Source organism: Onychostoma macrolepis, chromosome 19 (genome assembly GCF_012432095.1).
Source record: "Onychostoma macrolepis isolate SWU-2019 chromosome 19, ASM1243209v1, whole genome shotgun sequence".
Classification (NCBI taxonomy): Eukaryota; Metazoa; Chordata; class Actinopteri; order Cypriniformes; family Cyprinidae; genus Onychostoma; species Onychostoma macrolepis.
The window spans coordinates 27,678,242-27,699,753 of NC_081173.1; the positions used below are offsets into that span (position 1 = coordinate 27,678,242).

General features: G+C 36.4%; 1 protein-coding gene across 5 annotated transcripts; it reads right to left on the bottom strand.

The window, feature by feature from the left end:
- Positions 1-660: 660 nt before the first annotated feature.
- Positions 661-21,132, bottom strand: znf384a (zinc finger protein 384 a). 5 transcript variants are annotated; one of them, XM_058753326.1, is made up of 12 exons: positions 20,054-21,130; positions 17,002-17,069; positions 16,370-16,661; positions 14,839-14,958; positions 13,719-13,757; positions 11,953-12,119; positions 10,987-11,063; positions 10,267-10,491; positions 8,357-8,524; positions 8,062-8,140; positions 5,483-5,641; positions 661-3,933 (listed from the first exon to the last, which is right to left on the bottom strand). In XM_058753326.1, exons 2-12 carry the CDS (start codon positions 17,062-17,064, stop codon positions 3,550-3,552), a joined length of 1,773 nt encoding a protein of 590 aa, XP_058609309.1. In that variant the 5' UTR covers positions 17,065-17,069; positions 20,054-21,130; the 3' UTR covers positions 661-3,549. The 5 variants fall into 5 exon arrangements, with proteins under 5 accessions (XP_058609309.1, XP_058609308.1, XP_058609313.1 ...); XM_058753325.1 differs by having other exon boundaries at positions 14,839-14,961; positions 20,054-21,127; XM_058753330.1 differs by lacking the exon at positions 8,357-8,524 and having other exon boundaries at positions 14,839-14,961; positions 20,054-21,132.
- Positions 21,133-21,512: the final 380 nt, after the last annotated feature.

The following is a 21,512-nucleotide window of genomic DNA, read 5'->3' on the forward strand; positions in this document are numbered from 1 at the left end:
AAGACAAGCACTTTCATTTAAATGAGTGGTTTACGTTCTGAAAGCAGCGCCCTGGGAAGATCAATTCAGATGAATCAGAGATTAGATTTATGCCTAAAATTCATGCTATCTAAGATCTAATTTATCCAATTATATATGGTAATTTCCATGATAGTGATGTCTTTTTTAGACCTGGTTTGTTGTCAGTTGTAGTCGTTCCCCCACATCGATGGTGGTCGAAAAAACCATTACAATTTGACATTTTCAACGTCCATTCATGTGTAATCTGCCAGGTAACTAACTTTCTGATTGGCTGAATACTATGACTCAAGCTTATTTTGATTGGCCACGTTCATTTTAAAATAAGAGTCAAAACTCGATGAGAACATTTTTCAGTGAAAACTATTTCAGTATAGTCCAAACTATTTTTCTTGGCCTAAATCCCTGAATTTGCAATAAATTAGAGAAAAAAATTCTCAAAGAATGTGCATCATTACATCAAATCAGGCCTTTCCATCAGGACTTTTTCAGAAGGAAAATATACTATTAAAAAGTAAGCATTCAAAAAAAAATATATTTTAACCTCAGAGATTCTCCTAAAATGTCCAAAATAAAAGTCAAACAGCAAATTGTGATTGGACAGTATTGCACCAGACAATAACACGACTATTCCAGATAAAATGTGTTTATCATTTTTTATTGTTCATATTAGGAGAAACAGTTACGTCAAGATGAATGAGTGTTGATCTATACAGCAAAGTCATCTTAAAGAGTAGTTAATAAGTATTAAGAGTGACAGAAGTAACATTAATAATAATATTGAGAACCGTGTTATTTTCCAAAGACATATATGGATACAACAAGGATTATACATGGAGGATCAGCCAATCGCTTGGCTGCTTGCTGGACACAGATGGCATCATGTAGGTCAGTGATTGGATGGTTTAGCAATATGTTAACATCCCATACTCTGATCTCTAATGTTGCCTTTAATACATTTTTTAAAAATCATATTTCAGCTGGACCAGAAAGAAAATCCTTCCCTTTTTGAATGAACATGTCATCTCTATATATACACACACAGAGTAACTCCCAATGGATAATGATGATGATGATAATAATTGCATAAAAAACAAAGTTATAACTGGTATTAAAGGTTTTTAAAAAAACACTACTAAATAGTACCTGGTAACCAAATTGTTTTCTGCACATTTTCCCCCCCTCCCTTCCTTTCTGAAAAAAAAAAAAAAAGACTCTTTGTGGGGAGGGTCAAGAAAATATAAAATAACTAAACTCTTCAGGTTAAAAAAACAAAACAAAAACACACACAAAAAAAAAAAAAACCCAAAAACAATTTTATAGATGTTTTCACATTCATCTCCTCCTTTAAATGTTCTCTAACATGCTCTTTCAACCAACCCTTCGCACACTCAAACGCATACAAACATACATACACAAGGACAATAGAAAAATACATATGATAAATGGCTAAAATGTAATGACAAAACAGAAACAATGAATAAAAAAGTTCATTTAAGTGCCATCTCCCATAAACCATTAGCTTCTGTTTATCCTTCTCCCCTTTAGTGCAGTCTTAGCCACCTCTTTCCAACAGGTCTCGGCTGGTAGTGACAAACCAGTTGCATGTTTGCTTGAAATGTCAATCAGCAGGCCTGCAAAGCAGTGTCATAAAAGGCATTAAAACTTCATAAGAGCTTACAAAGTCATACGGATTTGGAAGAACATCAGTAATTCAACTTAACTATTACTGTAAACCTGCTCAAATGCTGCAGATATGCGTTATCTTTCTGTGAAATACTTAGTGATGTAAACTAGTTCTGTACAATTCATTTATGAGATATTTGGTGGTATTTGTCCATATTTTCTTGTTTACCAGCATTTGTAACATTTATAACTCAGAGAAAAAAGTAAACTTGCTGGTTTTCAAAGCTTGTTATAAGCATGTGCTAGTCTTTGTTAGCTGGCACTGGTAACCTTAATCACCCATTTATAAAGCTAGTGTCCATTTTGAGTCAATCTTGCACAATCCTTGCAATAAAATTGACCTTTGTTTTCATTCACCTGTTCCTTTTAGTAGTGACAGAGAAATATGCCACGTAGAGTAAAAAATGTAATCACTAATGTAAACTAATTTGCTCAATTATCCCTTCTCCACTGACAGTGCTTTATTTTTGGTCACACTTTATTTCGATAGACATTCTACCAACAGTAAGTAACTTTGCAACTACACGTCAACTAGCAGTCGTTAGAGTATTAGTAGACTGGCTGCTTAATATCTTCTAACACTTTATTTTGATGGGTCCGCAACATACTGACTATGAGAAACTTTGCAAGTATATGTCAACTTATTCTACTCACCCTAAACCTACCCTAACAGTCTACTCTGAGAATTAGTAGACATGTAGTTGCAAATTAATGAGAATTTGTTGACATGTAGTTACAAAGTTACTTATAGTTAGTAGAATGTCTAAAGTTGTCTTATCAAAATAACGTGTGACCTTATTTTTTTTTTATCAGTCTGAAATGAAATAATTTAAAAAATATCATGTGCAAACTGATTCCTATCAATTTTATTCATTATGACCTCTACATCAAAACCAGCTAAAAGAGGCATAAAGATGATGTTGAATAAAATTACTTGGATGTTAAAATATGTTCTCAAAACTGAGGGTGGTGTATTTATGGATAAGTTAAGTAGTCAATTATGACATTGTTTGTCTCTCAAGTCACTGGAAATTCTGAGGGAAGTTCACAGATCGCCATTTCAGACCGCCAAATTTAAAATTAAAAAATAATAATAATAATAAAAAATTGAGTTATAAGCCATGAACCAAACCAACCAGCTACATGGTGAATCATGGCATTAGAAACTTTGATTTGAAGCAAAAACGTATTTAAAAATGGGACCAAGTACTAAACTGCATACTTAACAGCTTATGCTGTTTGGTGATTTGCACAGATTGGTGGAGATTTCTTTGCAGAATCACGGGTAATGTAGTTTTAAGGAATTATGCTATTATATTAACATTCTTCAAAATATCTTCTTTGGTGTTCAACATACAGGTTTGGAACAACTTGAGGGAGAATAAATGATTTAGGGTGAACTGTCCCTTTAACAACCTCGTAGCTCACAGTTGATCTGTCTTCAATGGTTTCTAAGTATTTATCAAAAATCAGTTCCCCTATGAAGAAAATGAATGGGATTTTTACTTCTGCAACCCGACTGTTGAAATCCATAGTGGCCAAAGGGACAGAACTGGGGCTGGGTATTGTACATTTCAATAGCTGCTAACTGAAAATAGCCACCATGACAGTTTAAGGCCTTTTGTGTGACACTGCAGAGCAAGTCTAAAGAAAGACAACTCATAAGAGTTCATGTGCTCCTCCTCCATCTCTCCTTTTCTCCTCAGTTTGCAAACCTGCCCTCCCCTCCTGCCAATCTGTTTTTGGAAATCCTCCTCTGTCCCAAGGCAGTATTTTATTTCCTATCCAATTCATGGTCCGTTTCTCCTCACCCCACCTTCTCGCTCTCATTCTCCTCAAGTTCCTCTACGAGTTCATGTGCTCCACCTGGATGGCAGAGGTGGAGACGGTGAGGCAGAGGTCTTTGTGGGCCGTCAGGTCGGCCACAGTGACCGGTTTGTACTGGATCTCTCCAGCTGACACGGTCTTGTACTGGTGCAGGTCAAAAGGGCAGGGTATTCCCTCCGTAACAGAGTAACTGGATGGCGGGTTGGGCTGGTTCTGCGCTTGCGCCGCTGTTCCCGCTCCAGCTGACGCAGCTCCGGCCCCCCTGCCTCGCCCGCGACCCCTGCCGCTTCCCGAGGACTGAGCCGGATTCTGGCCCTGCTGGGCTTGCTGGGCAGCTACTGCGGCTGCTACCGTCAGAGGGTCTGGGTTGTGTTTTCGCATGTGTTTCATCAGGTACGTCTCCTAGAAAAGTAACACAATCAGAAAACTGTGTCAACATAAATTAGGGCTGCGTGATGAATCATGTTTTAATCATGATTTCTCTCGATTTATTAGGCAAAATCGCTATTTGCCCACTGGTTGTTTATCCTGAAGGCACTGCATTTTAATTTGGCATTTGCGTTATCTTAAACTGGTAACAAGCCACCACAAGCTGGCTGCGGTTGCCAGATTTCAAGAGTTTAAATCCCCCAATCAGAGCTGCTTTCTTGCAACATTCTGAAATGTGTAACATAGCTTAAAGGGACAGTTCACCCAAAAATGAAAATTCTGTCATCATTTACTCATCCTCAAGTATTTCCAAACCTGTATGAATTTCTTTGTTCTGTTGAACACAAAGGAAGATATTTTGAAGAAAGTTTGTAACCAGGCTGACTTCCATAGTGGGAAAAAAAATACTATGGAAGTCAATGGTGTCCCAGAACTGCTCTGTTTCCCACATTCTTCAGAATATCTTCCTTTGTGTTCAGCAGAACAAAGACATTCCTACAGGTTTGGAAATACTTGAGGATGAGTAAATGATGACAGAATTTTCATTTTTGGGTGAACTATCCCTTTAATGTCCTAAAAAAACAACCAGCGAAAGCCAAACAACATTTTCTCACATTTCTCTGGTCATAAACACTATGTAATGCTAAGACAATGGCAACGTAATCCAAGTGGAAAGACAATTTTACGTTAAAGGGGATATAACGCACGGTTTCTGTTCATCTCGAATACCTAGAGAGTACTAATGCATATCCTACATTTCTCCGAAGAGTCTTTAGTTTTATCAGATTTATAAAAGATAGAGCTGTACCACTTTTCTCCAAATACAGTCAAGATCCTGGAGGTATGCCGTGGCCGGAGCTAAAGAGTCACGAGCATGCAAAGCTTTTGCAAGCTGAATAAGGTTATCTTTCCCTCACAACCAAAAACACACTTCTTTGGTGACATTGTTGACTCTGCGATCTAGAAACAAAATGACAATCCTTCTAGAGCAAGTGAAGCGCTGTGCAGGGCTGTGACGACTTCCGTAACACGAATGAAGCACGTTGTGAAACTGTATGTTAAGAGTTTTCTTCTCATAGAAAACCAATATTAAGAAAATGCATCTGTGCTCTCCCTACATTACAGAAAAAGCTCTGAGCTGAAAACACCAGCAAACATGTAAGTTAGTTTAATAATCTCTGTTGAGATATTCTGCTCAAATAAAAGTGTAATACAGCCAGTCTCTTTTACGCAGTCGTTTGCACCTTTTGCTGTGACTAAATCTGCAAGCAAACCATGTGTGTTGACTTTTTCTTGACTCGTGCTTATGTCGAAGTGCATTCATTCTGATGAATGACGAAAAAAGTGACAAATATAATCACGAGAATTGTCCAAAATAATTGCGATTAAGTATCGTAATTACCAAATAGCCCTAACAAAGTAATATCTAAAACTTTCGACATCTCTAATATTTTAGGGTAATAAAACAGAAGTTTGACAAGATGGAGGATCAAGGATTGAGGTATCGTGGGTGGGATCTTACAGATGTGTAGGCGCGGTTGCAGAGGCCACAGGAGAAGAGTTTGGCGTGTTTCACCGTATGTGTAGATAAGTGAACCTCTAAGCTGGTCGCATCTGTGTAGCCACGGTTGCAATTGTGACATTTGTATGGCTTATCCTTGTTGTGCTGTCTTCGATGAGACTGAAAAAAACAAAACAAGTAAATGTCATGACGGTGGCCTTGATGTTAACGTTAACATGAAATTGACAAGCAGATTTATGGAGACAGTTACAGCGACAAATTACTAAATAGCTACCAAGCTAAAATATTTATAATGGTCTGAATTACTTACAAACACTTACAAAAGTATATTTGACAATGATTTATGCAATTACAACTAAGTGTCAGTTATGGATTGGAATCAGAAGGAATGCAAATGTAATGCATTTAGAGCCCCAAGATAATGTAATATTTTAACATTCCAAAGTTTAGAGTCAGTAAGTTTTTTCTTTAAAAGAAATTAATACTTGTATTCAGCAAGAATGCATTAAATTGATCAAAAGTGACAGTAAAGACATTTAAAATGTTTCAAAAGTTCCCCATTTCTAATAAATGCTTTGTTTAATAGAAACGAACTTTCTATGTATAAAAATACATTGATAACTAATGTATCAGTTTCTATAAAAAATATGGAGCAGCACAACTGTTTCTGACATTGATAATAATCAGAAATGTTTCTTGAGCAGCAAATCATCATATTAGAATGATTTCTGAAGCTCTTGTGACACTGAAGACTGGAGTAATGATGCTGAAAATTCAGCTTTGATCACAGAAACAAAATACATTTTTAAAATATATTCAAAAAATAAACACTTATTTTACATTTTGATTAAATAAATGCTGTCTTAATGACGATAAGAGACTTCTTTCAAAAACATTAACAAACCTTACCGACCCCAAAGAGTAGTGTATTAATGAAATAAAAATCCCAAATATAATAACTTTTATAGTTTTTATTAATTCATTGTAATAAAATACCACTTAATTTAAATGAACAATTAATCATATGAACAACCAGTTAGTCCCCTAATTTAAAGTCTCACAAGCCAGAAAATATTTAATTTACAGTTCAGTAAATCAGTCCAATAAACTCCAATTCATACGTTTTTTGATCCACTAAAAAGAACCAAAGAGTCATTCATTTCCAAAACTGAAGTGGACTGGACTTCCATCTGCATATGCAGGGCTCGCAAAATTTCAAAATCCCTGGTAGCCCTTCGGGCAGGTACTCTTCAGATTTTGGTAGCCCGAAAATTAATTAACTAGCCCGAATTAAAAAATTACTATTTTCTTTTCTTTTCTTTTCTTTTATTTATTTATTTATTTAATATAGAAAAATCAGATAGGAGTTTAAATGTCAATCAAAAATATTTTCAATACACAAATATCAACAAATATGAAGGAAGGAATTTTATTTCACTATTTACAGGGTATCTGCAGAATTTTAAAAAAATATATTTAATTTATGACCCATTTTAAGAGCTGCACAAGTAAAATGAACACAGAATGAGCGGGGTTGGACAATGTCTATGGTAACATACAGTTTTGAGCCATAAAATTACATGATTTACAGTTCAGATACAGGTTTCACAAAACAAAAATCTTATACAACAGCGTTTCAGGCTATAGGCCGTTTTATGAAAAGGGATCAATCAAACATATAAATTGTTAATTTAAAACGTATAAATATTACTGTCTTAATTGTTTAGATTTTTAGAAGGCACATCAACTTCTTTCTCATTTACAACTCTATGTGTTTGTTGCGTAAAAACATGAGTTGATATTTGCATCGATCTGACCATAAACAGCAAGAAAGGCTTATTGGAAATGCAGATTCATTCTCTGCCACGAGGTGGCGCTTTAGGAGCGCTGAAATATTGCGGTTTCCCTGGAAACGCTGTACACAAAGCAGCTCTGGGCTCATAAACGCTGCTTTATCAGGAATTATAGGTCAAATTAAATTAAAATGACAACGACACGTTTCTGAGGACAGTCGGTTCCCTTCAGATACATTCACATAAAGACATCTGCGCCGCGTTTTGACTTGAAACGTGCAGGACTCATTATTTATTCAATGACATCATTGCCTTTTGAAGTTTAATCCTGCCGTATCGCGACTCTTGTCTTTCCGTCCCCAACTGTAAGACCTCTTGAAATTATAATTAAGACATTTCTTACACCATTTAACATATTTAAAACTTTTTATGGCCTTAATTTTGATACAACTCACTTTCAGAGTTTTTAAGGACCCGCGGGAGATCTGTATTTAAGGAGCCCGTCGGGCAGGCAGTGATACATTTTGGTAGCCCGACTGGAAAACACAATAGCCCCGGGACGTCGGGCTAGCGATTTTGCGAGCCCTGATTTATGGCATTCTTGAATAGTAATTGAAGAAAGTTTGCGTATTTTGGTACAGTGTTCAGTCCGCAAAAAATCATTTGGTTACAGCATTTTACTAAAACCAAACTCAAATCCAAGTTTTTTGAACCACAGGGTTTCAATCACTTGTGTAGAAAGCTGAAATGTGTGGAAGCATCCATAAATCAGCTGAAGATGGTTACCTGGAGGTTGGATAGTTGGGTAAAAGCTTTCTCACAGCCGGGATGGGAACACTTGTACGGCCGATCACCAGTATGAATCCTTCAAAACAAAACAGAAGCTTTTCATTAGAAAGTCTGATCTACAGATCACATGAATACATTCTGCAGTGTCTAAAATATGTTTCCAGGAAGCCTACACAATCCTCTCAACTACAGCATGACTGATAACAGAGGAGAAGGAATAAGGGAAAAGGACGGCAGGAGAAGAGCTGCTGTATATGGTTGGTTACTGATTCTATCTGTCCCTGTCTGTTACCTGTTATGCTGCTGTAAGTGACTGAGCTGCCTGAAGGTTTTCTGGCAGTAGGAGCAGGTGTAGGGTTTGGCGCCGCTGTGGATGCGGATGTGCTGGGACAGGTAGCTGGAGTTGGCAAACGATTTGGAGCAGTGAGGACACTTGTGCGGTTTGCCCTCTGTGTGGTTTCTAACAAGGGATGAAGGGAAGAAGATGAAAAGAGAGAAACAAACAGAGAGAGATTTACCAGTGAATCAATAAACGAGCCCTACTTGGATCAAATCGTGATCGTATCATCAAACATATGGTAGGTTACATGCTTTTAGCAATGTGATGGTGCTCATTGTGGTGTCTGAGTTGCGAAACACAGCACATAAAAACACAAGGCACTTCATCTTATCCTCTCTCTCTCATTCTCTCTCTCACCAGCTTCCTTTCCCCTCCCTAACTATCAGGTTATATGAAACTAGCCAGAGCCTTTAAACCAGAGCAGACGAAACAGACATGATGACGATAAGCAGAGTAAGATGGAATTCAATTAAAGACTCATTCTTGTCCAACAGCATAGAAATGATATGGAAAGAAGAGAAAGAAGGCATGACAAGCCAGATAACGTAGAGAAGAAACACAGATAATACAGAAGCAAATGGAGACAAAATGACATGCTTTTAAGCCTTCCAGCCTGCTAGGCTTCAATTAAAGTTTATTTATGGTAAATATAGTACCTATTAGTTTACAATTATTGTCAGTGATAATTAATATCATCACAGAAGTAGTTCATAAACTGTAGTTAAAAATAACCCCGAGTATTACATGACATTGCGTCAAATAGCTAAACAATAGGGCTGCTTATTGACACATTGATTTTCCTTTTTTTGTTGAAATTCAGCTAATATTTTGTCTTACATTTAAGTAACACTTTACAATAAGGTGTCATTTATTAAATTAGTTAATGTATTAACTAACATGAACAAACAATGCATAATGAATAATGCAAGTTTTTGTTTGCATAAAATTTATTATGTATATATAAATACACACACAGTATATATTTTTAAAATATTTACATGTCTATTTATATTCATAAAATTTATATTATAAATATATTTAATATATAAACATAAAATTCTGAAATATATACATGCATGTGTGTGTATTTATATATACATAATAAATATACACAGAACACACATTATGCAAACAAAAACTTTTATTTTGGATGCGATTAATCATTTGACAGCACTAGTATAAATCAAAAGATTTCATGTACAAACGTTCTATCAAAATACTAAGCAACACAGTATTTTAAAATAATTTTTTTAATCTATTTAAAATCAACAGAGCTGCCTACACTGACCACATATGCATAGAGTAAAATCGTCGATCTTGAAGATTGATTAATTGGAAAAACAAGAAGGCAGATTTAAAACATTAAATAAAAAAAGCTTTGCAAGAATACAGTGCCACAAAAATGTCAACAGGACATAAAGGACTCCAAAAGAAGTAAATGAAACAAAAGAAAGTTAGACAATGTGGTGTGAAATAAGACAAGCAGATGCATGATGTGATTAGCATGAGACAAAAACACCTGCTTCTATCTGCAAAGAGTATATTGTCCGGTTTTTCCACTAGAAATGTGTGCAAGCTCAAATGTCACCGCGTCAGGGTGGGAAAGGACAGGAAGGCATCAAGAGAGAGAGATAATGGAAAAAGTGAAAGATAAACATGCTTATCCTAATCGAATACACAACTAAGGGCATGTTCACACTTGGCATCTTTTGAAAACGGTTTACTCCATAGGATTATAATATAAAACAGACGCTGGCAGCTTCAAAAAAGACACCAAGTGTGAACAACTACTCAAAGCCCTGGCTCCATCCTGTAGCAGGTGTAGCAATGCATCTTTTAGTAAGTCACACACCCATGCGTACCGTGTATGCTGCTGTAGGTGGCTGAGCTGTCTGAAGGTTTTCTGGCAGTAGGAGCAGGTGTAGGGTTTGGCGCCGCTGTGGATGCGGATGTGCTGCGCCAGGTAGCTGGAGTTGGCGAAGGATTTGGAGCAGTGAGGACACTTGTGCGGCTTCGCCTCTGTGTGGGACTTGGCATGAATTTGCATGTCTGATTTGTTGAAGAACGTCACCGCACACATTCGGCACCTACAGAGAAAAATCAGCATACAGTGCATTTGCATTTGAAATACTCACAGAAAAACAGCCTTGATACTTTGGAGAACTTATACTGAAAAATGTGTCACAATGTATCTCACGAATTCCATTTGCATTCCATTTATCATCTTTATAGACTCTACCTTTTGTAAGGTGGCAGAAATATCATGCAATTACACTGAAAAGTTCAAATAAAAGCACTAATACACATTCAAATAGTTGCAGTGTGTTGCAGTGTTTAATACACACTAAAATTAATCAAGCCTGCAAATATTTAAGAAAATGCCTATTTATTTCTTAAAGGGATAGTTCACCCAAAAATGAAAATTGGAGGGTCAGAGAGCTCTCGGAATTCATCAAAAATATCTTAATTTGTGTTCCAAAGATGAACGAAGGTCTTGCGGGTTTGGAACGACATGAGGGTGAGTAATTATTGACAGAATGTTAATTTTTGGGTGAACTATCCCTTTAAGCGATAATATGCACCTGTATGACTTGTTCCCATCTTTGCCTGGATGATCATCCTCATCATTGGAAAGGTCATATGGGTCACTCGTGTTGTGCTGTAAAAGCAAAAAAATTAGGTGAGCATCTTAATACAGGTAAACTTTTACTTTTGCGTCAGTCAACACCTTTAGTATAATAGACAAATTAGGGAAGCATGTTTTGAGAGTCTTTTTTTTTTTTTACAAACAATAAAACTCAATTTGGTTTACTTCTCTCTATTTTAAGATCTTTAAAAATGTTACCCCTTTTCTAAATTGACTTATCAGTGACGGCTTGTTTGGACAATAACACAGACCTGCATCTTGAAAAAAAACATCTGCTGATTACCAATAAAGTCCTAATATTACCTAATCTGATGATGCGGAGTTTAAAAATATGTACATTTTAAACATGTACATTTTTGTTCACAAATTAAGAATGAATTATTTCAAATTACTTATATGTATCAGCTCTAATGCACTTATCAAAATAACAAGTAGGTTTCGTAATTTAATGACAAACAGAAGTTTTTAAAACATATAATTTAACTTACAATCTGCAATGGAGTGGAAAAATATGCACTTATACATTGAATTGAATTTCAATGAACTTTACATAAACAAGTTTATAAATAAATCATCTTTGACGACACAAAATCTGTCATGTTTGCATTTTCAGCATGATTAGGCATAAAATAATGTCATGCATGTGAAAGTGGGCTGATTTTGACAAAACATTTCTTCACATGGTTGCCAAAAGCTAAAACTCTACAAAATGTATAATATTTTGTGAGAACGTGTGACATGCTCGAGCAAAACAAGCACTGAATTTGGAAACAGCACCACAAAATTAGTAACAAAAAACAAAAACAATAACTGGATTTCATTCAGTGAATATGATGCAGGGCAGTGTAATAATAGTGTAACAATAACTTATTTATATAAAGGTAAAGTTATGACATCTCACCTGTCCCCCAGCAGCCAAGTGTGCAAGAATCAGCGCATCACTTCCTGTGGCGAGTGCATGGGCTGAAACGGGACCTGCCCTTGGCATCATGGACTTCTTCTTTCTGCCCCGCTTTGAGGGAAGTGGCATGACTACGGCGGGTGGAATACTGCCGTCCTCTTTCTTGTCTGTTTGTGTCAGCGGGGTAAAAACAGAGTAATATAATATTGATTATGAAACATAATTTCTTCCTGCAACTCTGCTTTCAGAGGATAAAGGCAATGAGTTTTAAACTTTGCTATCTTCAAAGAAATGTCTGAAATATAAAGGTCTGACATCAAATCCTTCACACTAACATTGTTTAACTCTATTTAGTAAACATTTCAAATAAATTTTAGTAAAACAGACATAAATGTGCACTTAAACCTAAACATGCATTTGCAAGATTGTAATGACCCAATTTTAAAGGTGCACTATGTAATATTTGACAGCTAACGGTTGAAATGGGTACTGCAGTCCAAATTCAAAATATGAGAGATATTTGTTTCTCCCGACCCCTCCCTTCTCAGACTCAACGCTCACATGGGTTGCCAGATTGTGAGAACAGGAATGAGCACAATGGCAATGGAACTGTACGTTGTTGAGTTGATTCATCTGCATTTTAATATTCCTCTATTCATAGAGATGTTTAGATGGATGTTGAAGCTTTTTAGGTCAGGTAGAAATTGCGTTCTCTGACCCAATTCGTTTGCTGGTCTTCATGGCTGCAATACGCAGTGTTTTCCACCAACTGGCAACCCGGGTTGTCGAAATACTATTGGGTAAATTGGCAGTGGGCGGAATCACAACAGACCAAAACAAAAACAGACATTCCGACATGGAACAAACATTTCAAAGTCAAATAACTGGCTGTCGCATTGTTTTTCAAAGAAACAAGTGTATGTGAAATTGACATGTTTCCTAAATATCTGCAAACATATTATTGCATTTTTATACTTTAGTAAAGTCAAGCAAATTACATAAAGCACCTTTAAAGGTCTACCTTAGCAAACCATTGTGGTTTCCAAATGACTAATCTTATATGTCTGACCCAATTTTAAAGCCAAATGACTGTATTAAAGGCACAATATGTAAGTTTTCGCCGCTAGAGGGCACATATTCAAAACAAACAAGAAACAAAGGCGTAGTTTGATGACGCTGTGATTGAAGCTTCCACTTCTTCCGGTCATGCATATGTAGGAAAAAGCAGCGCTGTTTTATCATACTAGATACATTTGAGTGTGGTGAAGTGTTGTTATAATGCTACTCTATGCGTTTGTCACCTGTCTATTAAAATGCATAACATATTAAAGCGTCTTTGGGGTTTCCATGTTTTCTACAAAATAAAACCGGAAATCGAGGGTGTATGACGTCATTGGCAGGCGACACAATGACACGGTTACACTAGTTAAAACTGCTAATTTCTCTGGATTTAAACATTCTTCGAAACATTTGGGATAATGTAAGTACACAAAATATATAACACTGTTCTAGTGGTTTTGGGATATTTTAATCAAAAAACATCTTACATATTGTGCCTTTAAATAAAATAACTTTGTTGTTATTTGAATTTGTAAAAAGTAACCAAAATCTAATCAAAACAAGAAATGGTGGCTGACAGGTTGTTTTACTGCTACTTAATGTCAACAGCCACCAAATGAGTTATTTAACTGTATAAGTGCATTATTGATGTGAGTGTGATTGACTGCAGGTTTCAGGTAGAGATGTACATGTGCTATTATACTTACAGTGGCTGTGGAGATAGAGGGAAGGGGGCCGGACAGCCTCTGACAGAAAAGAGCAGAACATTCTCAACATATAGAGCTCGCTGTCCCTCTCTCTATTCATCCATCATCCATCCCTTCTCACTACCTCCCACAGTCACTCTCACTTTCACTTCCTACAGCTTCTTTGGCTCTCAGACTGGCTGAGTAAGCAAGCATATGTGTGTGTATGTGTCTGCTGCTTTTACAGTGAAAGTGACATGAAAAACAATTACAAGAATAATCAATATTCTGCAGTGTGTGGTGTATTATCTGTATGATCTTATATTATGAATCATTTGTGACTAAGAAATGTCTATATAACTGTCACTATTCACTGTGCAAAAATGGAGAGCTATGAATTTTGCATAATAACAGGAACATCATTTTGAAGTAACTCTGCAAGAAAAGTTACATTTTTACAAAGCATGTTTTTTTGGTTTTTTTGGCTGTGGCAGACACTTTTATTCAGCAAGGATGCATTAAATTGATCAAAAATGACAGTAAAGACATTCATGATGTTACAAAATATTTCAATTTCAAATAAAAGCTGTTCTTTTGGACTTTCTATTCAAAGAACTCTGAAATATAAAATCTTATCAGTTTTCAACATTGATAATAATCAGAAATGTTTCTTGAACAGCAAATCAGCATATTAGAATGATTTGTGAGGATCATGTGACACTGAAGACTGGATGATACTGTAATGATGCTGAAAATTCAGCTTTGCATCACAGGAATAAATTACATTTTACAATATATTCACATAGAAAACCATTATTTTAGACTGTAAAATGTTACTAATTTTACTGTATTTTTGATCAAATAAATGCAGCCTTGGTGAGCAGAAGAGACCACTTTGAAAACATTCAAATATCTTATAAATGTGTGTGTATACATAAACTGACAGATAGATAAGATAATTTTCTCATGAATAAATTCAAATGTAATGTTACTTACTGTGAAGTTCTATACAAAATATTCTAACATTCTTCTTTTGGTTTTACCATCATTATTTTTACCATAAGTATGGAAGGTATAAACTTCAGCATGTTAAAAATGTGTGTATTTTGGAAGGGTCAGAAAGGGGAGTAAAATTGTTTACCTGTGTTTGTTGGGTGTAAAGCGGACACAATCATGGTTGTTGTGGGTGGTCCAGAAACAAAAGACTGAGAGGAGGAAGGAGGAGAGACCAGTGCCCCTTGAGGAGTCGTGATCACTAACCCTGCTGAGAGACAGAGGACAAACACATCAATCTGACCGATTCTGATAACCTCATTACATTAACATTTGATTTCTGAAGCTATATATAAGTGCTTAAATTCGTCGATTCAATTCGAGTACTCAATTTAAAAAAATAAATAAATAAAATCCTCAATTGCATTTTGCCCATGTCGAGTAAGCGCCAAAATACCGGAAGTGGTGCATTCCATGGACGAGAATTCATGAAACGCATTATTTTACCATTTATCAAGGCTGCATGATATATTAATCCCATTTAAAGATCTTAATAAAGCATCACGTTATTGTGAATTCACAAACGCTATGATTCAATTAAATACATATATTCGATGCAGGTTGAATATATGTGCTTTAATTATTTACATGCGTGTAGGTTATGTACACTTTGTTCTGAAATGTGCAGTGTGCTTTGATTGGCCAGCTATCCAGGGCGTTGTGATTGGCCGAATACCTCAAGCGTGTGATGGAAATGTTACGTCTCCTTACCATTTTTGGACAGCAACAATCCTACAGCAAGAATAAAAGTTACGCCTTCTTTCTTTGCGTTTACATTTGGGCGGTGTTATGCATATCTTCCAACACAGTGACTTGTGTTTGTGGGGGTGTGATAAAATGGACAGCATTTATTTAAAAAAGAAATTTTGTGTTACAATATACAATGCTATTTAAAAGTTTGGGGTCAGTACATTTTTTATTTTTTTTTTAAAGAAATTAATTATTTTATTCAGGAGGGATGTGTTAAATGAATAAAAAGTCATAGTAAAGACTTGTATTGTTAGAAAAGATTTCTATTTCGAACCCCCAACTGCTACCCGGGTGCCGCAGCATTAGCTGCCCACTGCTCCTGGTGTGTGTTCACGGTGTGTGTGTGTGTGTGTGTGTGTGTGTGTGTGTTTGTTTGTTCACTACTCACTGCTGTGTGTGTGCACTTGGATGGGTTAAATGCAGAGCACAAATTCCAAGTATGGGTCACCATACTTGGCCACACGTCACGTCCTTTCCTTTCCTTATTTTAACTTTGTATTCATCAAAGAAAAAAGTATCACATGTTCCAAAAAACAATATTAAGCAGCACAACAGTTTCAACATTCATAATAAATCAGCATATTAGAATGATTTCTGAAGGATCATGTGATACTAAAGACTGGAGTAATGATGCTGAAAATTCAGCGCTGCGTCACAGAAATAAATTCTATTTTAAAGTATATTAAAATAGGAAAGCAATATTAGAAATTGCAATAAGATTTAACAATATTACTGTTTTTTCTGTATATTTGATCGAATAAATACAGCCTTGATGAGCAGAAGAGACTCATTAAAAATCTTACTGATCCCAAACTTTTGAGCGGCAGTGTACATACAGACACACACACACACACACCTGGAATACCCACCTGCTGTCATGATGCCAGTAGTCGGGACAGGCACCACCGTGATGTTCTGAGACGTGTGAGGTGGGTGCATGTGCGCTCCCACGCCAGATATTTGCGCCCCTGCTGTCCCGCTCGCTCCTCCTCCACTCTCCTGCTTCGGCACCCTCCCGACGGCTCCCGTGTCCATGGCGACCGAGCCCGGCACCGTCAGCACCGCCGTGGGGTAGTGCGCCGCGGACGAGTGCGGAAAAGAAGCGCCCTTGTCCGGCCCCAGCTGCTCTTTCATCTTATTCAGAAACATGGCGTTCTCAATCTAAACTCGCAGGGGAAATGAATGGAAAAAACAAGGGAAAGAAGGGAAGGAGGAAAGAGAAAAGGAGGATGGATTGAGAGATAAATGCAGATGAAGGATGAAGGATGAAGGGGAAGAAGGAGAGAGCAGCAAGGGAAGGGTTACTTTTTCTGGATGCTGGTGCAGGGTTTTCAGTGTGTAACTTTCACATGGATCAGTGCGAGGCTGGTGTTAGCCATCCCAGACTGGTATGCTTGTTTTGCTTTTTTTTGATTTACTAGATTGTGCTCTATAAGCATGGCGTGTCTGTTAAAGACACAAGGATGTACTGTACAAGAGAGTCCAATAATAAGTTGTCTACCTGTCCTTGCATTGTTGGAACGGGAGACCAAAAGTATGATGAGTTGAAATGGGAATCTTCCATTATTTCTGCAATTGAAAAGCAACATCACTTGTAAACACCCACTCTGCCTTTGGCAACACTTGTGAAATGACACCTCGTCCTTATGTTTCTCCTGTGGCCTGAAGGTTTATTCACTCACCTGGACTGTATTCATTTTTGCACCCAAGTACCTTGCATGACATAAAAAGGCTTTTTTCCCTAATATGTTCTTTGAAACACCTGCTAAATATCATGCACCTTCATCCTTTTGACAGCTGTGATTCATTTCTCTTTAAGCAAAGGACTTTGGAGCATCTTTCAGGTGGATGTTTTTGGCAAAGAGGCGTGTTGGGTTAGAAATCACAACGCATGCACGACCCAATGTGTAAAACACAACTGACATGCATAAAGTAAAAATGCATGCATGCCAACTCAGCCTGCACAATGCAGGAAAAAAACAGCAACTTGAACCAGCCTAAGATTGTTTGCTGGTCTCTCAGTCTAGCCATCTGGTGCTCTGCTGGTTTAACTTGACCAAAACCTTTTAAAGTCAAGATGAAATGCTAGAAGCGACCGATATTTTTTTGTTTTGTAATGCACATTGAAATCGTGTTATTTCAACATCATTGATAACCTTTAATAGTTTTTATTAGGGATGCACTGAAATTTCATCCGCCGAAAATTGCATTTTTGGTTTTCAGCTGAAAGAAAAAAACATATTTAGCACACAAGTTGCACTCTCCCTCTAGCCATCATCACAGCGCTTTGTGACGCTCCGCTCAATATTCCACTCAGGCTTTCCACCAGGGTTGCCAGGTCTGCATAACAAAGGTAGCCGAATAGCCAATCAAAAGTAGCCCAATGACCATATCCCAAATATCAAAACTCAAAATATGCAACTCCCATACCTAACATGCATATTTCACAGTCACTGTTGAAAACCAATATATTGTAGTAATCATAAACTCCTTACTAGTGGCCCTCCTTCACAAAACTTAACATCTATCGCAGTTTTATCGTTGGTAGAATATAAAATATTTCAGTACAAGCATTTTAGTCAAATATACTTTATGCAGCAAGTTTAAAAGTAGCCTAATTCCGCAGGAAACCCACAGACTTGGCAACCCTGGTTCCACTCATGCTCAATGGAGAAGTTCAAATAATGCCCCAACAGGAAATTTCTATGTAGTATACTTGTTCCTGTTTGCAATAGCGCTACTGTACTCTAACATGGTGTAGCACAGCTGTACTGGGCAACGCTGGTAAAATGAAGCTACCCTCCCATGATGTTATGCTCTGCTCACACGCTATTATAATAATAGCTTTGCAGGACTATACATTATTTGGATAATTAGTCAAAAAAAAAGTTATATCAGATTCTGTTGTATAGAACTGATTGAAAATAATATATTGATATTTAATATTAATATATTGTCTGTCCAATTTTACTTTCAATAAAAGTGTGGTTATTAGCTCGTGGTTTTTTATTTATTTAGTATCATTATAATTATTGAGTTAAATTAAAAAGTCTTACAAAATTAATTTTTATGATGTAATAAAATAATAAATGATAATTATAAAGCATTTTCAGTTTCCTTTTTGGCCAAGTGCATACAGAATTTTTTCAAGTTGTGATTGCTGTGTATATGCATTTATTCATCCTCTGAGCAGCACTAAACAGTGTGTAACGACACCTAAATGCCACTTCAGAAGCCCTTCTGTGCCACCTTTGCAGTTTAAATTTCCCATTAGGTTAAGTTAACAGTAATAACCCTGATCCAAAGGTAAAAGATTACTGAAAAAGAAAAAAAGTAGAGCAGAGCGGGATCTAGATCAATGCATGCGTTGTTGATTGGATTTTGAGATGTGGGTGTTGCACTCAAAATAGAAGACATGAATGTGAGCTTGCAGGGGCGGGGTTAAAGTGGACTAAATGATCAGAGAAGTCCTGCATATATCACCAGAGAAAAGTCTGTCATTTTCACCTGAGGGTCCAGTTTTATGACATTTTGATTACACATTACAAACACATACACAGATGAACTGTTCACAATAGAATCTGTAATATGCATTTAGAAAACAGATAGGGTGATTTTTAGATAGGGTGTATTTTAATTTCATGCCAACTTTAAACCAGCCAACAGACCATCCTGAACATACTGAGGAACCAGCTGAGCTTTTTATCCAGCAGTGCTAAATTAGTACAAATTTGAAAGAAAGAAAAGTTATAAAAAGGGTAAAATAAATAATTTTTTGGGGGGGATATTTAATTGTCTTTACACACACAATTTGTTGTCTGTTGCAACTGCACCGCACATTGTTTAACTGCACGAGAGATGCAGAACTTGCATGGAGATTCGCGCGCGCTATAAATAGGTATCAAAACAAAAGCATCGCCTCGCGATCCTGCCAAATCTGTCTGCGACTGCCCTATCATAAAGAAACCAAAGCAAATGTGCAGACCTCCTAGTCAACTTCTGACAACAGTCTGTCATTTCGTATGCACGCCTAAATAAATTCAATGGAAGCGAAAACGTCGCGTTTTTATTCCTTTTTTAAGGGTTGCATGCGTGTTTTGCTGCAATGACAGCTCATTTTGCATGTTTCTATCTAATGGGACAACGTTAATAGCATATGTATCAGGAAAGGTAGCTGGAAAGGCACAAAACCATCCATTAATGATATCAGGGCTTCCTCAACCAGCCTCCATTAAAATGTCAGCTTTTGTTATGCACGCAAAGAAAGAAGCACTATCTAAAAGCTATGCAACATGTAAACTTCCGCTTGCAAACAATAATGCCCCTATGCCTCCATCCCTCTCTCGGTTAGTCTCGCTGAGAAAATAAAAGAGAAAAAAAAAAACTCGAGGATAAAAAAAACCGAAGAGAGAAAAAAAACGTCGACGCCAATGCGAGAGAGACGCAGCTTCATGCAGACTTCCGGCTGGCGAGACAGGGGGAGAAGCGCCCGCGTGAGTTGCTCAAATTTGGAGAAAGAATTCACAATTGACTTATAACTCTGTGTTAATTACCGGTGCTGGCGATTCCCTTTCAACCCCCAGGGCTCCTCCGGGCCGGGACAGTTCGGAAACTTCGTCCAAATCCGCCCGAACCCCTTGGATTCACCGATTTTTTTCCCTCAATTTTTTTCTATTTTTTTCGCTCGCGAAGGGCTGTCCGACTCCGCTCGACTACACTTCCTGTGAATGAGGTCAAACCGATCGCAAGCCTACCGCCAAAATCACTTCCGCCATGTGAGGTCATGTATTTTTCGTCAAATTTGTGTCCTTGTAATTTATATTTGATCAAAGTCACGATGTATATGCATGTTATTCGTTTTACGTTTAACTGTGAAATAAGAAATGTGAAAACGTCGCGACCTCTCATCAATTTTATGAGTATAAATATGGAAATTTGAAAATTTTTATATGAAATATGATGCGTGCTTTTTCAATTCTTCAGTTCAATGGTGCTTTAATACTGTGCATTTAATAGTTAGGGTTAGGTTTTTATTTTATGGCTTTATATTTGTATTACAAGTTATTTTATTTATATAAGCCTTTATTTTTTGATATATAATGTATTTTGAAATCATTCGTAAGAAAAAAAGTTTATATTTAATTGTACTGCTGTCTTTTTGCAGATTTGACAAATAAGTTTAAAGCCCACTCTAATAAAGGCCTTTATGGAAAAGAAAACATAGGTCTGTTATCTGTGTTATAAATCAAAGTCCCTTTATTTAGGTTTTTGTTGTTGTTGTTGTTTTGCATTTTATGGCTTTATATTTGTATTACAACCTGTTATTTGACTTATGTAAGTACTTATTCTTTATATAATGTATTTTTAATCACTCCTTTTTAAAATGTTTCCTATACATTTAATTGTACTGCTGTCTTTTTGCAGTTTAGGCAAATAAATTAAAAACACACTTAATAAAGGCCGTTATGGAAAACAAAACGTGTCTATGCTTTTCTGTGTTATATATCTATATGTCTATAAAGCTCTCAGCGCGTTTACAAAATCATTTTTGATCATGAACCTCTGAAAACTAATCTCTTCGCTCATCACTTAATAAGAAAGCTGCTAAAACAACCGTATTGATGAAAAAAATAATGACTTCAATGACTTCAGGGTTACCTCCCGGTTATTCTTTGAAGCTGACATTTTTATGTGTAATTATTTATTTCAGTATATTTGTATTTATTTATTTATTTTTTAGATGTGTATGTTAAGTTTTTATTTCTTTTTTTCTTTATATTTCTTTTTATTTATTATTTATGTATTTATATTTTTTTTGGCCTGATTATTTTAGTAGAATATTACTGTGTTTTGTATTGTGGTTGTGGATGTATTTTATTGCTTTGCATTAATCCGAGTCACATATTGTTCTTGTAAACAATATTTCTGTTGTATGTATCCCCTGTTAATGTTATGTGCTAAATAAAAATAAATAAATAAATTAAAAATCTGAAAACTGTCTCGCTGACTGGA

What these genes read in the sequence shown, in the direction of transcription:
- znf384a (XM_058753325.1), bottom strand. Translation starts at nt 17,064, where the DNA reads ATGGAAGATTCCCATTTCAACTCATCATACTTTTGGTCTCCCGTTCCA. An exon ending in CCCAACTATCCAACCTCCAG is followed by an intron (nt 5,642 to 8,061) that starts GTAACCATCTTC and finishes TGTTTTTTTCAG; the next exon opens with TCTCATCGAAGACAGCACAA. An exon ending in GCAACCGCGCCTACACATCT is followed by an intron (nt 3,934 to 5,482) that starts GTAAGATCCCAC and finishes TTACTTTTCTAG; the next exon opens with GAGACGTACCTGATGAAACA.